We start from the raw sequence: 17,907 nt of genomic DNA on the forward strand, positions 1-17,907 counted from the left end.
CCAGCAGCCTGTTCCAATGTTTCACCACCCTTTCAGTAAAGAAATTTTTCCAATATCCAAACTAAACCTCCCCTGACGCAATTTAAGTCTGTTTCCTATTGTCCTGTCACTTGATGCTTGAGAGAAAAGGCTAATTCCAACTCATTACAACCGCATTTGAGGTAGTTGAAGAGAACCTTAAGGTCTTCTCTGAGCCTCTTTTTCTCCAGGCTAAATGTAGAATCATAGAACCGTTTAGGTTGGAAAGGATGATCGTTCCCCTAAGATGATCGTTCCCCTACTCCTTTGGGAGGGGGGAGAGAAAAAGGAATTCTTTCTTTACTGCTGTACTCACAAACACTATCAGGAGAGGCTAGTTTTGCAGTTACACTTTTGTGTAACTGTTCAGGCTCTGCAAAGAGGCTAAGATGCAAACTTGAAAGTATTGCATAAAAATGACTGTACCTGGACACCATGCATCTACAGACACTCTGGCAAATGTAATTATACCAATTGAAAAGGTATTTGCATTTCCTAGCTCATTTTGGTTCTGAAAAAAAGAAACTACAGGAAATAAGCTGTTTCTACATGACTATCATTGTTCTTTCTCCAAGGTCTTCACCTTAGATTCACTTCATTTCCTTGAAATGTTCTGATTGATTCTGATGTTGATTTCAGTAGGAGCTTTATTAGCAAGTCTTGTAGAGGAGGTCTCATGCAATGTGGCTTTATGGCATCAAAGCAGTAACTCTACCTCAGAAGAGAAAAAAATATCACTTGAACCCAGATCAGGGCTCTAATCCTGCCTACAACAGAGTCCCAGAAACTCCTGTGCCAACACAGCACAGGGAGCACAGGGCCCTAGAGATAGCACAGCAGTGGGACTGCCCCCAGCAGCAGCAAATAGCAAGATGATGGCACCAATGTGCCCTGCCTCTGGGCTGCAAGGTTTCTTGCAGGGAGTTTCTCTCATGGCTCTACTTCACATAAATAATTAATTGGGATACAGACAGACAATTTCCAGCTCAGCGGTTAGACCACTCACCTGGAATGTGAAGAAAGCTGTTAAAGCAGGAAAGGATTGCAATTCTATCAGTCTGTGCTTTAAGGAGAAAAGGGTAAAAGCAAACTTCACCACTAGCAGTAGTTTCATGTTTCCTCTGGGATCTGATATCACAGGCTTGACAAGAACCTTACAGATTGTTATTACAAACCTGTTCTTCTGCCCTTTACTGTTCAGATTGTCTGCACTGTAATTTGAGGCAGGTAGTAACAAACTGGAAACATAATAGAGGTGCTTTTACTGTTAAAGCCTTCCACAACGGATACAAAAGCTGCAAATATTTTTATATAGACCCACAAAAAGAAATCTGGCTCAGTAAAGGGGGGTATTCTGATAGTGTCTGAGCAAAGGGTATAAGTGTCTAAACTTCAAACAGTTGCACAAATGCTTCTAAATGAACCAAACTTAACAGAGCAATTGTTTAAGCTTCATTCTAATGTCTGTTCTCCACAGCCATTATACCAACAAGGTCTGATGGGAAATCAAAGTATTTTCTGTATCAAAAGCTAAACTAACATTATTGTTTAAAGTAGTTTTGTTGAACAATAAAATTGCTTCAGGATTACCAGTTTTATTTGCTTACTTTAATTTTTATTCTGGTAGGTATTACACTGGTGAAACACATATAGAATTACATTATTATTTTTTCTTTTTTTCTAATGGAACAGAAATCTAATTTATAGCTAATGTATCTCAATCTTGTACTTAAATGTCATCTGCTTATCTTGAGAAGGAAATGTCCCATAGTTACTACATAACGTACCTATACTAAACACTACCTTCAAAAATTGTATTTGATGAATTTATGTAAGGCTTTTTCAAATAATCACATAACTTTTTTCTTTTTTTTTTTTTTTAAGAGAGTCGTTTCCCTTCAGCTTAGGTGTTGATCCTATCTTAAATTGTATTTATTTACAGTGGTATCGGAGTTTTTTGTGTCACTAATTTTTCTTTCATCCCTCATCAATGCTACCTTTGTTTTGTAAGTTCTTTCATATTATATATATCTTTTGTATATCTTTTACATTTTATAAATCAAACAAGGGTTTGTCTCTGCTTTTTCCACTCAAAGATTAGCTTCTCAAATACAATTTCTTTAGAAACCTACCTGTAGGATAATACCTGTCTAACACTTGCTGGACTATATAAAAATGAGAAAGAATATTATATATTATTAAGAAAATCTGCAGTTGTGACATGAAATCATAGTAAATGCAGTTATCATTAGGAAATATTCACATTCCTCACCAGAAATTCTGGCTGAAAACTTAATAATTATTATTAATCAAAATAATTAGTTATGAGTTGAATAATTTCAACTATGCATTGAAATTAGAAGTAGATATCACTGGCATAAGGATATACACAAGAACAGTTTAATTATCTCAAAACTCTACTTACAAGAGCCCTAGAAAATTCTGATCAATTCCAATTATCCTTGAAATGCCTGCCAAAAGCACCCAGACAAGCTTAACTCTGTTCTGTAAGCAAGCAGTGCAGTCAATATACAATCAAACCTAAGAAAGCTTAGTAGTTTTGGTCTTCAATTAGCTTAAAGTGATTTTAAGTAAGCTGTAGTGTATTCCACCCTGATAACATCAACAAATAATTGAAGAATATTTTTAAAACAGAGGTAGTTTGAGTAAACTGATCTAGAGGAATCTGTGCTGCATGGACACAGTGCTGCTACACCCAAGGAACACTTCTAAGCAACAAATAGTTCCAGAAAATTATCTCAAGAAAAAGATATTAATTGAATATTTTTAATGTCAAAAGGACTTCACTGACAGTTTCCTAGTCTGCTCATTTGACCACTCCTATTTCCTTTACATGTGCACATAATATCCATCATTATTTTCTAGAGAATGTAAAGCATCTGTGCTACTTTATTGTAAGATACTTTTGAGTACATACAGTATTTAATAAATTTAAACCTATTTATTTTGACTGATCACTGGAGTAACCTGAAAAATTACTTTGTGCTAAAAGAGCAAATGACCTGAAGCTGGGGAAGACACATCTTCATACAAAACAGAACAATATAATACCCTAATCAAAAGGAAAAAATACTCATGCTAACATCTTCCTTGCTGTATATTTGATACCCAGTATCCAGGCCAAGACTGGGAAAAGGTTGTGTGAGATACTCTACAAACCCTGAGTTAGACCTATCCCCTTAACAAAAAATTTACAACATAAATTCATGTGTTTGCACATGAGGGTCAGCTCACCTGTGAAACTCTGTAATTGCAGCTGCCCAGCTGTGCACGCCATGTGCACATGTCAAGGCCATCTTTTGTATGGTTGAGTGGTTTGATTGTCCAGCTGGGTGTACAGCCACAGACAGAGGCAGCAAAGGGGAAATGCAGAATGTTTTGCAGGATCAAAACACGGGAGAAATTTTGAGATGAAAATTGAGATGAAATTGAGATGAAAAAGCAAGAATTTCATGTCCTAAAATGGAGTTGTAGATGATTGGAATATGCTTTCCGAAAGTATGCTGGAGAGGAGGAAGTTATCCACTGTATTGAAACTTAAAGGGAGATGGATTTTTAGTTGTCATTAGAGAAAATTTCTGCTAATACAGAAACCTTTTACACGTTTATATTTTAGATTATTCCTTCTTTGCAGGCTCAGGGAGGCTGTCTTCTACAGTCAGCACAGTGACTCCATGGGACCTATGAATCACTCATCCCTATCCTGAGGTAGCATTCATTCTTAGTGACCTCTTTACAAGATGCAACTTCTACAAGTCACTTCTTTGGTTCATCTTTTCTTCTTTACAGCTCTTACTGCAGTCTTCTTCCCATGTTTATTCCCACATATCTACTTAATCTCATTATTATTTTCTTTTTTAATTTTTAAAAATCTGTACAGCATGTGCTAAAAATATTTGGCTTTTATAGCTTGGCAGAATTAAACCATTTTTTTGTGCACATCGTGGATACGATTTGGGAAAATGCTGTTTCAGACTCCACCGTTCTTCACAGTTTCAACAGCAGACAATTTTATACAATTTAAGCTCTGTTCTCGTTCTTTTTGGTGAGCAGTTACTAGCAGACTTTTCACAATGGTTAAAGATTACCCACAGGAACTGGAAGAGCCTATACTCTTACAGGCCTCTGAAAAGTCCTTGCAGACTACAATTGTTAACTACTGATCTGAGTCAGTTTTGTGTGAGCAAAGCCACTGGGAAAGAAAATCTGTGGTCCCAGTATTGGTTGCATGATCCATTCCTGCCACTTTATTTTAGGTACAGTCTCAAAGAAGGTAATTAAAGATCTATACAAAAAACTGGTGTGTCCAAATTCTAGGTTGAGAATAAATTCAACCATTTTATCTGCCCTCTTTATCCTCCACTCTTCACTCCTTTTGGGACTGGCTTGATTTTTTTTTTTTTTTTTTCTTTCAATCATTATTGGTAAAAACAATAAAATCTAAAAAGCTTTCATCATACCAACCTGTGCTTTTGTTCATGTGTGTGACATTATCTAAACTGATCACTTCCAGGTGTCTGCTTCAGTTACATCTCATCTTAGATGGCATTCCTCAGCACCATCATAAAACTGGCAGGGTCTAAAACTCTTTGATATGTGGATTCTTGTTTAACAGAGTTACGTTTCTTTTCAGTACGCTTTACCCTGCTAGTTCCTCAGGAATGCACTGTCACCACAGACAGGTGAAATGTGAGAAATTCAAAAGGGGCTATCACTTTCATCTCCTCTACATAGCCAGCTACCTACTCGTTTCATGGAGGAAAAATCTGCTTTAAGACATTCAGCAGCTGCTCCCAGTGTATGAAGATGAACTTGCCTGGAGTTAGAAAGTATGTTCTCCACATACAATGAAAGCAGATAATAATAATATATAATTAAATTGCCTGGAATGTGTCTGGTTGACATTCTTAATTTAGTGTAATGCTCTGAGGCTCTTTGTTTAAGAAACATTTCTGAAAAGTGGTTGAAATTAATTCAACAGATGATTAAGGGAAACACAGTGCTTTTAAGAACAGTGTTATGATTATTTCTCTTAGCAGGTCTATCCACGCTGGAGAGAAGAGTTTGATTCTCTCTGGTAATCTTTGTGACAGATAAATCATTTGTTGTCCCTACGCAAAACTATTCTAAATCCAAGTTAAAAACCTCCAGAAAAAAATACTTATAAATTCACACATTCTCCACAGCAGGCCGTTGATAGCATATGGCAGCTAAATATGCCAAGGATTCTTTCAAGCATACGCCGCCGCTTAGCAGCTCCTAGTTGCCAAAATACTTGTGTATGACATCCCCCAGTGACCCAACTGCTTCCCATGCTCTCTGCAGCTCTCAATCCAGTCTTTCTTGCAATGTCTCCTTTCCAAAGACAAGGACCACGCTGACTGAATGAGCTTTCCTTCCCCATGTCTTCAGTGCTAAGACTACATATTTCTTTATATAGTTTCTACCACCATACACTTTACAAAGGAGCTTTTATGAGCTGTCTTTCTCCTGAGATTTCTGAACACTCAAACAGGGTCTTGAAAATTCATTTTTCTGATTTTAATGTTGACTTGATTTTCTGTGATATTCTAAAGGTAATCTTAGGTTGAATATGCAAAAATTATTTCTAAATATAAATATACATGCTTCTGTCAAACCTCTGACTTTGATGAAGAAAGAAAGTGCCCAAACATGAGTACTGTGGAAGCTGAAATCTCGCATGAGGAAAGGCTTGTGCAAGAAGATAATATTATTTTTATTAGATTGATATATTTGAAAAGAAAAATCCACCATCAACAAAACTTTAAAATCACACGAGCACCTCTTCAGATCTGAAATTCAAGCAGCAATAGTGAAAGATCCATTAACTCAGCTCTGCACAGGAATCCCTATTGAAAGGTGAGGGGAATTTGCATCAAAATCTGATGAGAAATTACCTGAAGGGATTTATTTTTTTACTGTACTCTGACAAAGCTGTGCAACCCACTGAGTCAGCTACACTTCTTCCATATCACAGACCCTTGACTGGCTGGTTAATCACATTTCTGCGTAGGTTACATATTCCCATTCATCTTTCACTCATGCAATCTTATGCCTCCTCATCAGTTCTCTTACCAGCAGGTTGCTAGGAATCAATTAAAAGACACAGCACACAATTTTGTGCAAAAACAAAGGCACTGGCTCTGCTGGACTTGTGTCAGCATTTGCACAAAACAAATGGAATAGGATCATCTTTCATAGCTCTCCCTTTAAAATATCTCGCTGCTCAAAGCAGACATATTTCAAAAATTAATGGAACCATAATATTATTCCCGTTTAAATCATTGTTGTTAATATTACATGTCTAAGGTAGTAAACCAATGAAAGTTCCTTCAGTTATTTTGGAAAGACCAAGAATACAGCTACTGCTCTAAAACGTGAAAAGCCGACAGTATGGCACCGTCCTGTGGCGCTACCTTGTAATTACATCTGCAAATTCCGACATTGGACATTTACACAATAGGGAAGGATGCAATATATGGTTCTTCTTTAAATGCATTTTCAGATTGATTCTGCATCACTCTAGATCTCTAAATTGTAAAGCATAGGGTTTGATCTGAATTATTTTTTGATGATGTTCCTGAGGAACACAAAAACGTCTGTAAGACTGAACATCACTGTCTCAGTGACCTCAGTACTTGCGCTCAACTGACAAAACAGGAGCAAAGTCTGTTCCAGGGCATGCTAAAATATACCACAAGTAGCTGTCAGAATGCAGTAAGGCTTTACACTTCTGTCTGGGTACTTTGTCTCTTTTAGAATAAAAACAGCTACTAAACACATTGAGATAAGTTAAAATGCTTGCTTTAAAACACCATTGCAAATCCTGCTCACCCACTCATTTCTTGCAGCTGATCAAGATGGCATAAGTCAGGCAGGATTTTTCTCCACAGACTGTTAAACATGCCAACTCAACAGGTTGCTTTAGGAACAGGTTTTCTGCTCTTGCTGTTTGGTTTTGCAGACGCTGGGTTGAAGTTCTGTACTTGTAGCATAAGGGATAAAGGAGACAGAAAGATCTCTAGTAGGGAATGTGGCAATTGTCCATAGTAAAACCAAATGCATCAAATAGGCATACCTTTTGAAGATCGTCCCCAGTTCAGTTACCCATTTGTCAAATCAACTTGACATCATTTTCTGTTGGAAAAATAACCAGCCTAATTCTGAATTCAAGGAATAGGATTAGCTACTTCTAAAAACATGGAGAGGATGGAAGGAAACAGACAACAACACAAAGCACTGTGGTGAGAGAGAGCAGTTTCCTAAGTGCACTGTTTTGTACGTTACAAATTGCTGAATAAGAAAAAGAGACAAAAATGCATTGAAGTTTCCTAAAAGTATCGTATGTCAAAATGTAGCCTTTCAAAACTTTACAGCTCTGGCTGACACAGCTAATGGATACATACAACACACCCACAGTGTAGAAAAAAAAAACAGGAGGGGAACCTCAGTGTTCTCCATCTGCTGTGGGGTGCATGAGTCTTGTCTTATTGATAGTCCACTGCTTGATTTACACTAAATGCTTTCAGATTATTCAAATTTGTAATTTTCAAATCCAATAATAATTAAACTTTGATTTATATGAATTACACAATACAGGTAACTTAGATTCTTACACAATCTTTCAAAAATGTATACCAATCAACAGCACTCAGCTGTACGGCAGATATTCAGAAAGCTCATAGAATGTTTCAGTTTAAAAATAATAGCTGCAGTTGTTTTTTACAGTTTCTAATGCTGGGTCACAGAAGATACAAAGGTTTTACAGCCCCACTATAAAACAGGTCTTTATCTTTTCCCTGCTAATTCTATGGTGGCACATTTAACAAAACTAGGAAAGTGGAGATAATGTGGATGTTTGCAGATTAAATGTCAGGTAATAAATAACACTAATTTCACATACCTGCAAATGTAAAGACACCTTATCACTGTTTTAGTTTCTTACTCTTTGTAATGCCTGCCAACATTTTAACCCAAGCAAATTGCAGTATTGTTTTTGCTGTTTTTTCACTGGGATAAAACACACAGTCGTAATGTCCTTTTATCAGATTTCATGGTATAAAAAGGTCTTTGGTGCTTAATTCACACTACACATTGCTGAGACAATTTCAGACCTCCTGTTTTGGAAGATGCATTTATCCTATCTTTTAGTTTTCTTGTTTTTTTCTCACAATGGTCTGAGTACCACTTGCCCAAGAAGATGCAGCTGTGACCCTGCCCAGTCAGTGCAATGCTACAGAGCTACAGAGATCCCCAGAGAGATTCCTTTCACTACTAGAAGGCTCTACATCAGCCACAGCAAAATTAAGCAACTCCAGGTAGGAAAAATCCAGTAGAAATACCATATATGATGTGCTGTGTCTGAAAGTCATATTTCCCAAGTGGTGGACTTAGGAGGGAAAGGAGAATCTTATTCCAGGTACTAGAAGCTGGTGAAATTGGTGCTAGATCTGTTTTCAGTTTTAAACACTTGTGAAATATATGTAAAAATATACCCATGTTGTTTTTTTACATGCAACTCAAAAAACTTGTCACACAAGAAGACAAATGTTAATTTGTTTTAACCACTTTAAAGAGTTATTTTTTTAACTTCTGGAAAGCTTTTGCTGTTTTAGATGCAATGTAAACATTTTCCATAGCAAATGGAAAGGTTTTACATAGCTAGAATGAAACTGAATTTTTTTCCCCCTCCTGAGTTGCAAGTTTTAGATAAAACTGCTATTAGAAATAACAGTAGGAGTTAGTAATTAAGGCTTGATCACTCACTGTTAGAGATTGATGCAGTGTGAGATGATAAAAGCAATTCTGGGCCTTCCTAGTGTTGTCATCTACCTAGAGCCATAAAAACAACTGGTTTGTTTTCTAATTGATACATCACTGAATCATATTATTAAAGTCATTATCAGTGCAAGTTGCACTGGACATGCAAGCAATGTTTTTCTGTTTTCCATCCTAATATATTTTTATGTAATAAATATAATTCCTGTATGTCAACACCAGAGAACTATAACCTGTATTATGCATACTTCTTATGTATCACTTTATTGCAAATAGAAAGAAATGCACCGTTTTGGAAAAATACATTTACTTCTTAGTATACTTGTTCTCTTACAAAGAACACATCCTTAACTGCATCTTTGATTTTGTTCTCAGGACTGAACAAAATGGGCTAAGACAACAGCTGGGATACCTGTTGCCCATTGAGAAACAGCCTGAATCATTTTGCAGTTTAACTCAGTGGAAGTTTACTCCTCTTTTTGCTGTTACTGTTGTCCATGATTTTCTTATTGTAGTTTACATACCTACAAGAGTCAAAGTTTATTCATATGATACAATTATATCAATGTTCTATGTGCAATGTGTTAAACTAATTAACTCTTTAATGAATTTATATGAGGAAACAGGTCTTCTTATATATATACGGAAGTATTGTTGTCTTTTTTTAAAATCAAGATGAGCCATTTTTCCTTTCCTAGGCTATTTGTCCATGCCTGTCAGCTACTCCTAAGATATCATGTACTCAGCACTCAAGTACTATGTTGTTTTGGGCCTCTCGCTGTGAGAAAGACATGGAAGCCCTGAAATACGTCCAGAGAGGGGCAATGAAGCTTGAGAGGATACTGGAGAACAAGTCTTAGGGGGATCTGGGATTGTTTAGTCTGGAGGAAGCTTAGGGGAGACCTTGATCTTTACAACTACCAGAAAGGAGGTTGTGATGAGCTGGGTGTCAGCCTTTTCTCCTGCGTAACTAGTGACAGGATCAGAAGGAATGGCTTCAACTTGCACCAGGAGAGGTTCAGGTTAAACAGGAATAGTTTCTTCTCTGAACGAGTCGTCAAGCACTGGAATAGGCTGCCCAGGAAGGCAGTGGAGTCACCATCCCTGGAGGAGCTCAAGAAACATTAAGATGTACTAAGGGACATGATTTAGTGGGGAAATATTAGTTGTAGGTAGACGGTTGGACTGAATGATGTTGGAGGTCTTTTCCAACCTTGGTAACTCTATGATTCTATATGAGAAAAATAGCCTTAGGTTCTGGCTAGAGAAAAAGGCAGGTATTTGTTATAAAGTATTCAAACATTGAGTTATAAGCAAATAGAGCAGTAAAATAATTTTTTGTGACCCTTCAGGGCAAGCAAATAGTGTGTAAAACCATCTAAGGAAAGAGTTTTTCACTTCATACATTAATTTAACAGAACAATCAGTATGCCTTACTTCTACTATCAGCTTTACTCAGAAATAAGTCATTTATGCTATTTGTCTGTAATTATGTAAATTCTTTACTTAAGATTAAATGGGGTTTGTGAGTAGATTTTTTCAGTCTTCTCTGACAAAGCATATTTTTGATTTCCTGACATTGTTAATACATATGCTTAATTTAACACAGCTGAACAATTCTACTGGCTTACATACTAGTGTTTGTAGGAACAGGTTTTGATTTCTGGTTGTAAACTACAGATGTGCAAGTGCTAGGGGAACTCTGTAGTTCTTTGTTTATTTGTTTTTCCCTTTGTCTTTTTTGGGTTTTTTTTGTGTGTGTGTGTTTGACTGATTTTGTTTTCCCTTATTTTTTAACTGCTTCATTTGCAGCATCTTAGAAAAAAGAAAACATTTTCAAAAAGAAGTTGAATCTAAGCCTAGACTTTTCACAGCCAACCTCCATCAGTCTTTCACACGTAATTATTCACATATAATATGGTTTGGCAACTAACAGCCTCACAAGAATAAGCAAATATTCTCTCAAATTGAGCACTAATTACTTCTGGACTTTACAACGGTCAATACTGAAACAGTAAAGAAATTGAAAAGAAGTTTATATGCTAAATACAATATGTTTTGAAGAAAAGGAAGAAAAAAAAAGCAGATCTGTTTTATTCACATCAGTTTTGCACTTTTTCTTGGTAGGGTTGGTCACTATTAAATGACTAGTTGGGTTTTTTGCTTTTGGTATTTGTACAAACCAGGAGTTGTTGCAAACAGAGTTTGCAGTAACAAAGCTAGACTGCTTTTAGTATCTTCTTTCAACAATTTTCATAACCTTCATTTGAAGAATAAAACTATAAACTTTTTACTCTCACATTTAGTTTACTTGTAGGTATGTTAATACTTGCTTTTATCTGTTAAAAGAAAATTGCTTCTTTGGCCCACAGAGTTAGGAGCTGTTTTAAGAAACTGCTTAAAAAAAAAAAAAAAAAAAAAAAAAAAACCCAGTTCACAAAGCCTAATAAAGCCTACAAATAGGTGGGAAACAACTCAGAAACATACAACATACAACAATTGGGTAAATAAAGAAGGAAGGAATCTTTTATGTCACCTTCTTAAGATGATTAAAGATACACAAGTATGATAGTCAAATGTATACAATCAGGATCATAGAACAAAACTACTATGCAGAACCTAAGCTACAAAATGATTTATACTCCCTTCCTTGTACATTTATCACTGGGATTAAACAAACTTTGTAGTGTCTCTCAATGAGACTGAATCATGCTGGCAGCTAATGAGCCCAACGGAAATAGCATGCAGACTATAATGTTAGTTTAGCATCTGCTGCTGATGAGTACTGATGATGCTTACCAGACACCTGAAGGGAAAATAGAAGAATACACTTCCTACCTCTTCCTTGCAGAACACCTGCTCATCTTGCTCTGAGCTTTCTGTCATTCCCTTATAAATGAGTTTTTAGAAACAAGCATGTAGGCCAATGGGCAGCAGCTCCGAAAATTTCAAAGAAGCTGTTTAAGTAACTCATGTGTTCTAAGAACCCCTAGATTCACCCTCATTCCATCCTTCTTCATTTCTTGGCTTAGAGTAACTGCCAGATTCATTCATTTCTTAACTTGAGACACAATAACATGCTTGATATGTAAGCAGGTTCCAAAAGAACAGAAAAAAAGAAACAATTAGTATACCTCTATATATATATTGGTTACAGCTAACATCTAGGTTTCATTTAACACTACAAAGCATCTGTTAATTACTAAGTAACATAAAACTAAATTGTTGTAAAAGCAATTTGTTCCACACACATGATTTTCAGACCAAATTGATCTTATACTTTGATCTCATACTTTCGGATTGGTCATCTCAATATGGTGACATTTTCACTTTAAAAAGAAGAGATAGTGGAGAGGTTGAAAAAATACAGCTTTAGCTTCCTGCCAAAAACTCATAGTAGGAAGAAGAGGTGATGAGCACACATCTGGAGAAGTAATGCTGCAGTAATGATATATAGAAATGGCTGTATGATAAACACAAAGCTGCATGTGTAACAACTATCTATGCACTGCAAGGATTTCTGCCACTGGTGACATTAGCTATCTATTTTATATTGCCTATCTGCCAGGCAGAAATAAATTCCAGTGATGCACTGGAACAGGTTGCCCAAGGAGGCTGTGGATGGCCTCCATCCCTGGAGGCATTCAGGGCCAGGCTGGAGGTGGCTCTGGGCAGCCTGCTCTGGTGGTTGGCGACCTGCACATAGCAGGGGGGTTGAAACTCGATGATCATTGTGGTCCCTTTCAACCCACGCTATTCTATAACTCTATGACAATATGGACTTATACAATACAATTCTAGAAACATGAGTAAGTATGGGCAAACTGAAGGTACCTATAGTGACACCTCTTTTGTTACTGCACCATTTCTCTTAGTTTCTTATTCTATAAGAACATAGAGCAGCAGTGGTCAGAGCATCCAGAACAAGCAATCTGTGAGATGACTCATAAACACTGTATATTGTCACACGAATTATTTTTATCTTTTATCTCTTTAAGATTACTGACTTCAGAAGAATGTCAGCCCTAGAAGAGCTAGTCCTGTCATGCAGTGGTACAGAATCAATAGAAAACAACACTTTCAAAGCTCTGAGCACCTTGAAGTCCCTGGAACTCTACAAAAACCAACTAAAGCAAATACCCATCTTCCTCCCATCTGGCCTTGAAATTTTAAAACTCGCCGATAATTCCATCAATGCTTTGCATGCGACTGATTTTGAAGGTTTGGTGAAACTAAGAGTGCTTGATATCAGGAACAACTTGATTGCAACTCTGCCTCCGAGTGCATTTTCTTCCCTCTTCAATTTACAGAGTCTCATTCTGGATGGCAACAATATGGAATCTGTGTCTGCACCACTTAAGCTTCCAAGGCTGAAATATCTAAGCATGGCTGACAATAAACTAAGCTCTCTCCCAACCAGCTTCTTTACATCTTTCAAAAATCTACAATTTCTCAGTTTAAGTGGAAACTTCCTGACAAAAGTGCCCCTTGACCTACCTAAATCCTTGCTGTCACTAAAACTAGAGAAAAACCAACTCAAAACAGTACGACTTCAAGACATGAAACATCTAGAAAACTTGTCTGAGTTCTTCCTTTCAGAAAATCAGTTGACATCAATAGATGGTGCCCATCTCCTTCCTAACTTAACAACATTGGAGCTCTCTAAGAATCAGCTCCAGGCTCTGCCACTCAGACTGCCAGGCAGACTGCAGAAACTTGACTGCAGCAATAACCTGATCCAGAAGGTGACAGCACAAGAATTCCAAGGACTACAGGACCTCAAACACTTGTTTCTTGACAACAACGCTGTCAGCATGTTTGAGGCAGGAGCCCTTCAGCAGTGTGCGCAGCTTTCTAACCTAGCACTGGAACAGAATCTCCTTATTTCTATCCCACTGAGGCAAGTGATTCTGAGAACAGCTGATCCACAGACATCATTTCTCCATCCTTAGATTTTGAGAATGAGGGCCAAAGTGAAAAAAATAAATTGCTTTCAGACCTAGCCATAGTGGAAATCTACCCATACCATAAACCATCTGTCATAACTGGAACTAATTAGCACTGATTAGGTGTTTTCATCATATGTGTGGTCCCCGGTGATCCTTCTTTCATATTTCTCTGCCAGTAAGGCTGCTTTATTTAACTAACATGTGAATAAGAGGAATCTGCTAGGGGAGTGTAACAGTGATTATACAGAAGCTATACAGCTGCTTAGATTTATCTTCTCCCATTACACAAAATTAGTAAAGCAGTCAATAAAAAAGAAAGTTAGCATGTTTAAACCTGAAGTTTCCACCAATCACATAGTTTACTACTGTTAAAATGTTAAGATTTTGGGAGATGAATCTGGTCTAAAAGAATGTGTTTCTTGGTGGATATTATAATTAACACCTTCATTAAATTCACACATTATAAAGTTCTTGGATTGCTTATAAAATCTCCTGCTTCAGGCCACAAGCAAAATTTCAGCCAAAAGAGCACAGAGAAACATTCGTTGGGCTCACACTATTCCTTAATGCTTTGCTCACAGTGCTGGTCCTGGCTGTTATCAGAGGTGATGTGTTAAACCAAATGGAAGCTTGCCAGATATAAAATGGCAATTTCGTTATTTCAAAAAGCTGTGCAATAAGATGGTATCAAAGTAATTATGTAATTCCCTTAACATTAACTTCTCTAACACAACTGCATCATTAAGCCCTGTTTTCATGGCTTGTGGACAGGTTTAACTGCACAAACAAATAATGCAATAAAATTTCAATTTGTTTACCATGAGATCCTTCAGCATTTGAATCTATTTGGTTGAAGCTTTACAATCAGAAAGTGATTTAGTGGTGTATAAATATTTGATTTCAATCTGGCTTGACAGGAATGCTTAATGCTTTCTAGTTACATTAGTATTGCCTAATCCATCTTATTTTACAACCCTCATAGTCAAGGGAATTAACAGGAAGGAGTTCTCTATTAGCCTCTAAGAAATACAGCTTTTAGGGAGGGATTGGGTTTTTATTTTCAGCTCAACACAAATTTCAAGGAGAGGCTGTAAACATCAAGTAGGAAAGAAATGAAGAGAAGCAAAATGTGCATACTTAATTTGTGTGCTCCATGTACCTAATCTACTTGTGTGTGTCCATACAACTACCTGCTAATCACCAGTTAGTTGCATGGATGCACAGCAGTAAAGTATTACTACTGACAGAACTACCAGTCACCAGTATTAGAAGTTAAAGAATATAGTTAATGGGGCACAATTAATAGAACTTAGCACTTGTTCAGTTCAGGAAAAAGAAAGGTTATTTCCTTTTTATCCAAAATGTAAATAATGACATGAAATTTTCTCTAGCAGAACAACAGTCCAAGTATTTTCAGGTCTCATAGAGAAGAGCCCAAACTCCAGAAAATCTTGCAGAGAGTAACTGGTCAGAATACAGGACTGATGACAGCCTCTGGAGCATCAGCAGTATGGTTGTCACGGTCAGCTCCTGAACAAACATGACTTCTCTGCCAGTAGCAGCATCATAAACCCAAATACAGTTACTTCTTCAAGAACAACAGAACTTGAAGTCAAACAATACAGCTCCAAAGACCAACATTGGTATGGTGAGATTGTACAGGCTTTAGACTGTAATCTGGATAAACATCCCAGGTGATATCCTATTGCCTTTGACATCACTGGTTCTATGATTTTACTGCAGAGAACATCTGTAACATTACAGTGTCATATTAGACAACTATTATCGTTGACTGTATTTAGGTTTCAAAATTAATTAATTGCAGCCATAAGCACTGGTAAGACTGGTGGAAAGACTTACCATTTCAGCACATGAAATCCTCATCTCACCAGAGAATATGGCACAATAGAGAACTCCCTTATTCTCTTATCCCCATCGAAGGTGGGGGATCTGGATAAAAAGGTCAACTGCCTTTCAGCCCAAAAGGCCAAATTCAGCTTCACAAAAACAGCCAGTGAAGATCACAGTGTACCCTCTATTAATTCTCAGAGCTATCTCAAATCATTTCATTGACATAAAGCCAGATCAGCCTTTGTGGTTTATGGGACTTTTGCTCAATTTCAAGTAGTTATTGGTATCATTACTTACAGTTTGTCTGGGAGTTTTCCTGAACAAGTTTCCTTAAAATCTCTAACCATGATCTTAATCTCATCACCTTGCATACTAAAGGAGTAAAATTCATTTTCTTAAAAACATTTCACACAAATTAACTGCCTTTTCTATTAAGCACCTTTCACTGACGAGAGCAGAAAAACAGATTGTAAATAAGCTAGACTTCTGAAATGAAAGTGTTATCACACAAATTATAATGCATGAAAGCAAGAATGATATCCATCATCTAGTGTCTTATCTCAAGGTACTGGCTTTTTAAAATTCTTTTAAATACAATCACTTATAATTCTCTAAAGTACTATTTCAAAAGACCATAAAAAGCGTTTATGTTCTCCTTGTTGCTGCTTTTTAAAGTATGAAGTATATTATCAGCTGGACTGCTTTTAAGTTTTGAATCTGCTGGAAGGAAGAGAACAAAAAATAGGGGGAAAAAAAAGAAGAAAAATTCTACTTCTAGTAAAAATTTGAACTAAAAAGCTTTTTAAAACAAATCATACACAGAAGTACTTGAGGAGTAGAGTTGCCATGCTTTTCAAAACTTTTGGTCTTTCATGTTGCTATCATTTGATCATCGGCATGCTTATGGCATTAAATAGTACAAAAAACATTTTTAGGCTTACTTGGCACTCAACTGAATATGCAACTTATCACAACTAAAGCAGGTTAGTGTCGGTCAGAACTGCAATAATTTGGGAAAACCATTCAAATGTGCATAGAGAATACTCCAACAACTTCAAATTTAAAAAAGGAAAAGAAAAAAAAAAAGACATGAACATTTCAGTACCAGATTTTTTTTTCCACCACATTTTTGTCAGAGATAGTTTTATTTAATATGCTAGATATGCCTGGGCACAAAGAGAATCAGTATAATGAACATAACAGATTTGTGTTGTTTTGTTTTTATTCAGACTTCCAGATACCCTTGCAAGATTGGATCTAAAGGGAAATGACATAGAAGATGTTGGAGAACAAGAACTGAAGGACTTGAAGCAGCTTCAGGTTTTAAATTTAAGGAACAACAAGATATCCGCCTTGGATCGCAAAGTCTTAGAGTATTTACCTCGTCTCCGGCATCTCTATTTAGATGGAAACCCTTGGAATTGCACCTGTGACCTTCTGAGGACCAGAGGAGTGTTAATGGCCAAAGGAACGGATGTCAGGGGAGGGCAGTGTGCAGCACCAGCAGAACGCCGAGGAGAAAGCTGGATGTCTTCCAAAAAGATTCTGCAGCAGTGTGAAGATAATTTGTCTTCCACAGAAAAAGGCAAGGAGGACAGAAAGAAAATGAAACCCAACGAGGCCTCCAGTGTTGCAGTAAATATAGATGATGATGACTACGATTATGAACTAGATTAAAGCCATGGTTAATCTATCATGAATGTTAAAGCTGTCTAGAGCTGCCCACCACCACCAGTATCCCAACTGACAACCAACTTGCTGTGTTGCCATTAAGTTTTCCTCTTTAATGTGTGCTATAAATGCTAATAGCTGGTGACAAAGGGGCTCTAATAAGGATGCCATTATAAACTGAAATTTGTAAAAATAACAGCTGTTTTGCCATTAGTACTACGTAGCTTGAAGTAAATAAGAATAAAATTACTGTCTCTTAGAAAAGCACTCTGTAACTCTGTTTGGACTTTTTAATAGTAAAGCATTCTTATAGTTCCATTTAAAAAAAAAAAAAAAGAAAACAGAAAGAAAATCCTGCAATACCAAATGGTATCATTACCTGCAGTGTGGAGTTCAATATTCTTAAACTCAGTTCAGGATGGAGAGTAACATCAGTGTGGTCAATTCCTCATGACTATTTGGAGGTTCTTGCTTTTGACATGTTAATTTCAGTTTTCCAGAAATATTTGCCTGACAATTTTATAAAATCATAGAATCATAGAATCACAAGGTTGGAAACGACTTGCACACTACAAGTGCCCCTTTCACTGGTGGGAAC

The 17,907-nt window shown here is 36.8% G+C and overlaps 1 protein-coding gene across 1 annotated transcript; it reads left to right on the forward strand.

The window, feature by feature from the left end:
• Positions 1 to 8,189: 8,189 nt before the first annotated feature.
• On the forward strand, positions 8,190 to 17,504 carry LOC128078180 (nephrocan-like). The gene is made up of 3 exons (XM_052678158.1): positions 8,190 to 8,378; positions 12,837 to 13,738; positions 16,868 to 17,504. The coding sequence occupies exons 1-3, from the start codon at positions 8,190 to 8,192 to the stop codon at positions 17,313 to 17,315; spliced, it is 1,539 nt and encodes a 512-aa protein (XP_052534118.1). The 3' UTR covers positions 17,316 to 17,504.
• The last annotated feature ends 403 nt before the right edge of the window (positions 17,505 to 17,907 follow it).

The sequence above is a fragment of the Tympanuchus pallidicinctus genome, unplaced genomic scaffold, assembly GCF_026119805.1.
Source record: "Tympanuchus pallidicinctus isolate F22 unplaced genomic scaffold, pur_lepc_1.0 scaffold1, whole genome shotgun sequence".
NCBI classification, from domain to species: domain Eukaryota; kingdom Metazoa; phylum Chordata; class Aves; order Galliformes; family Phasianidae; genus Tympanuchus; species Tympanuchus pallidicinctus.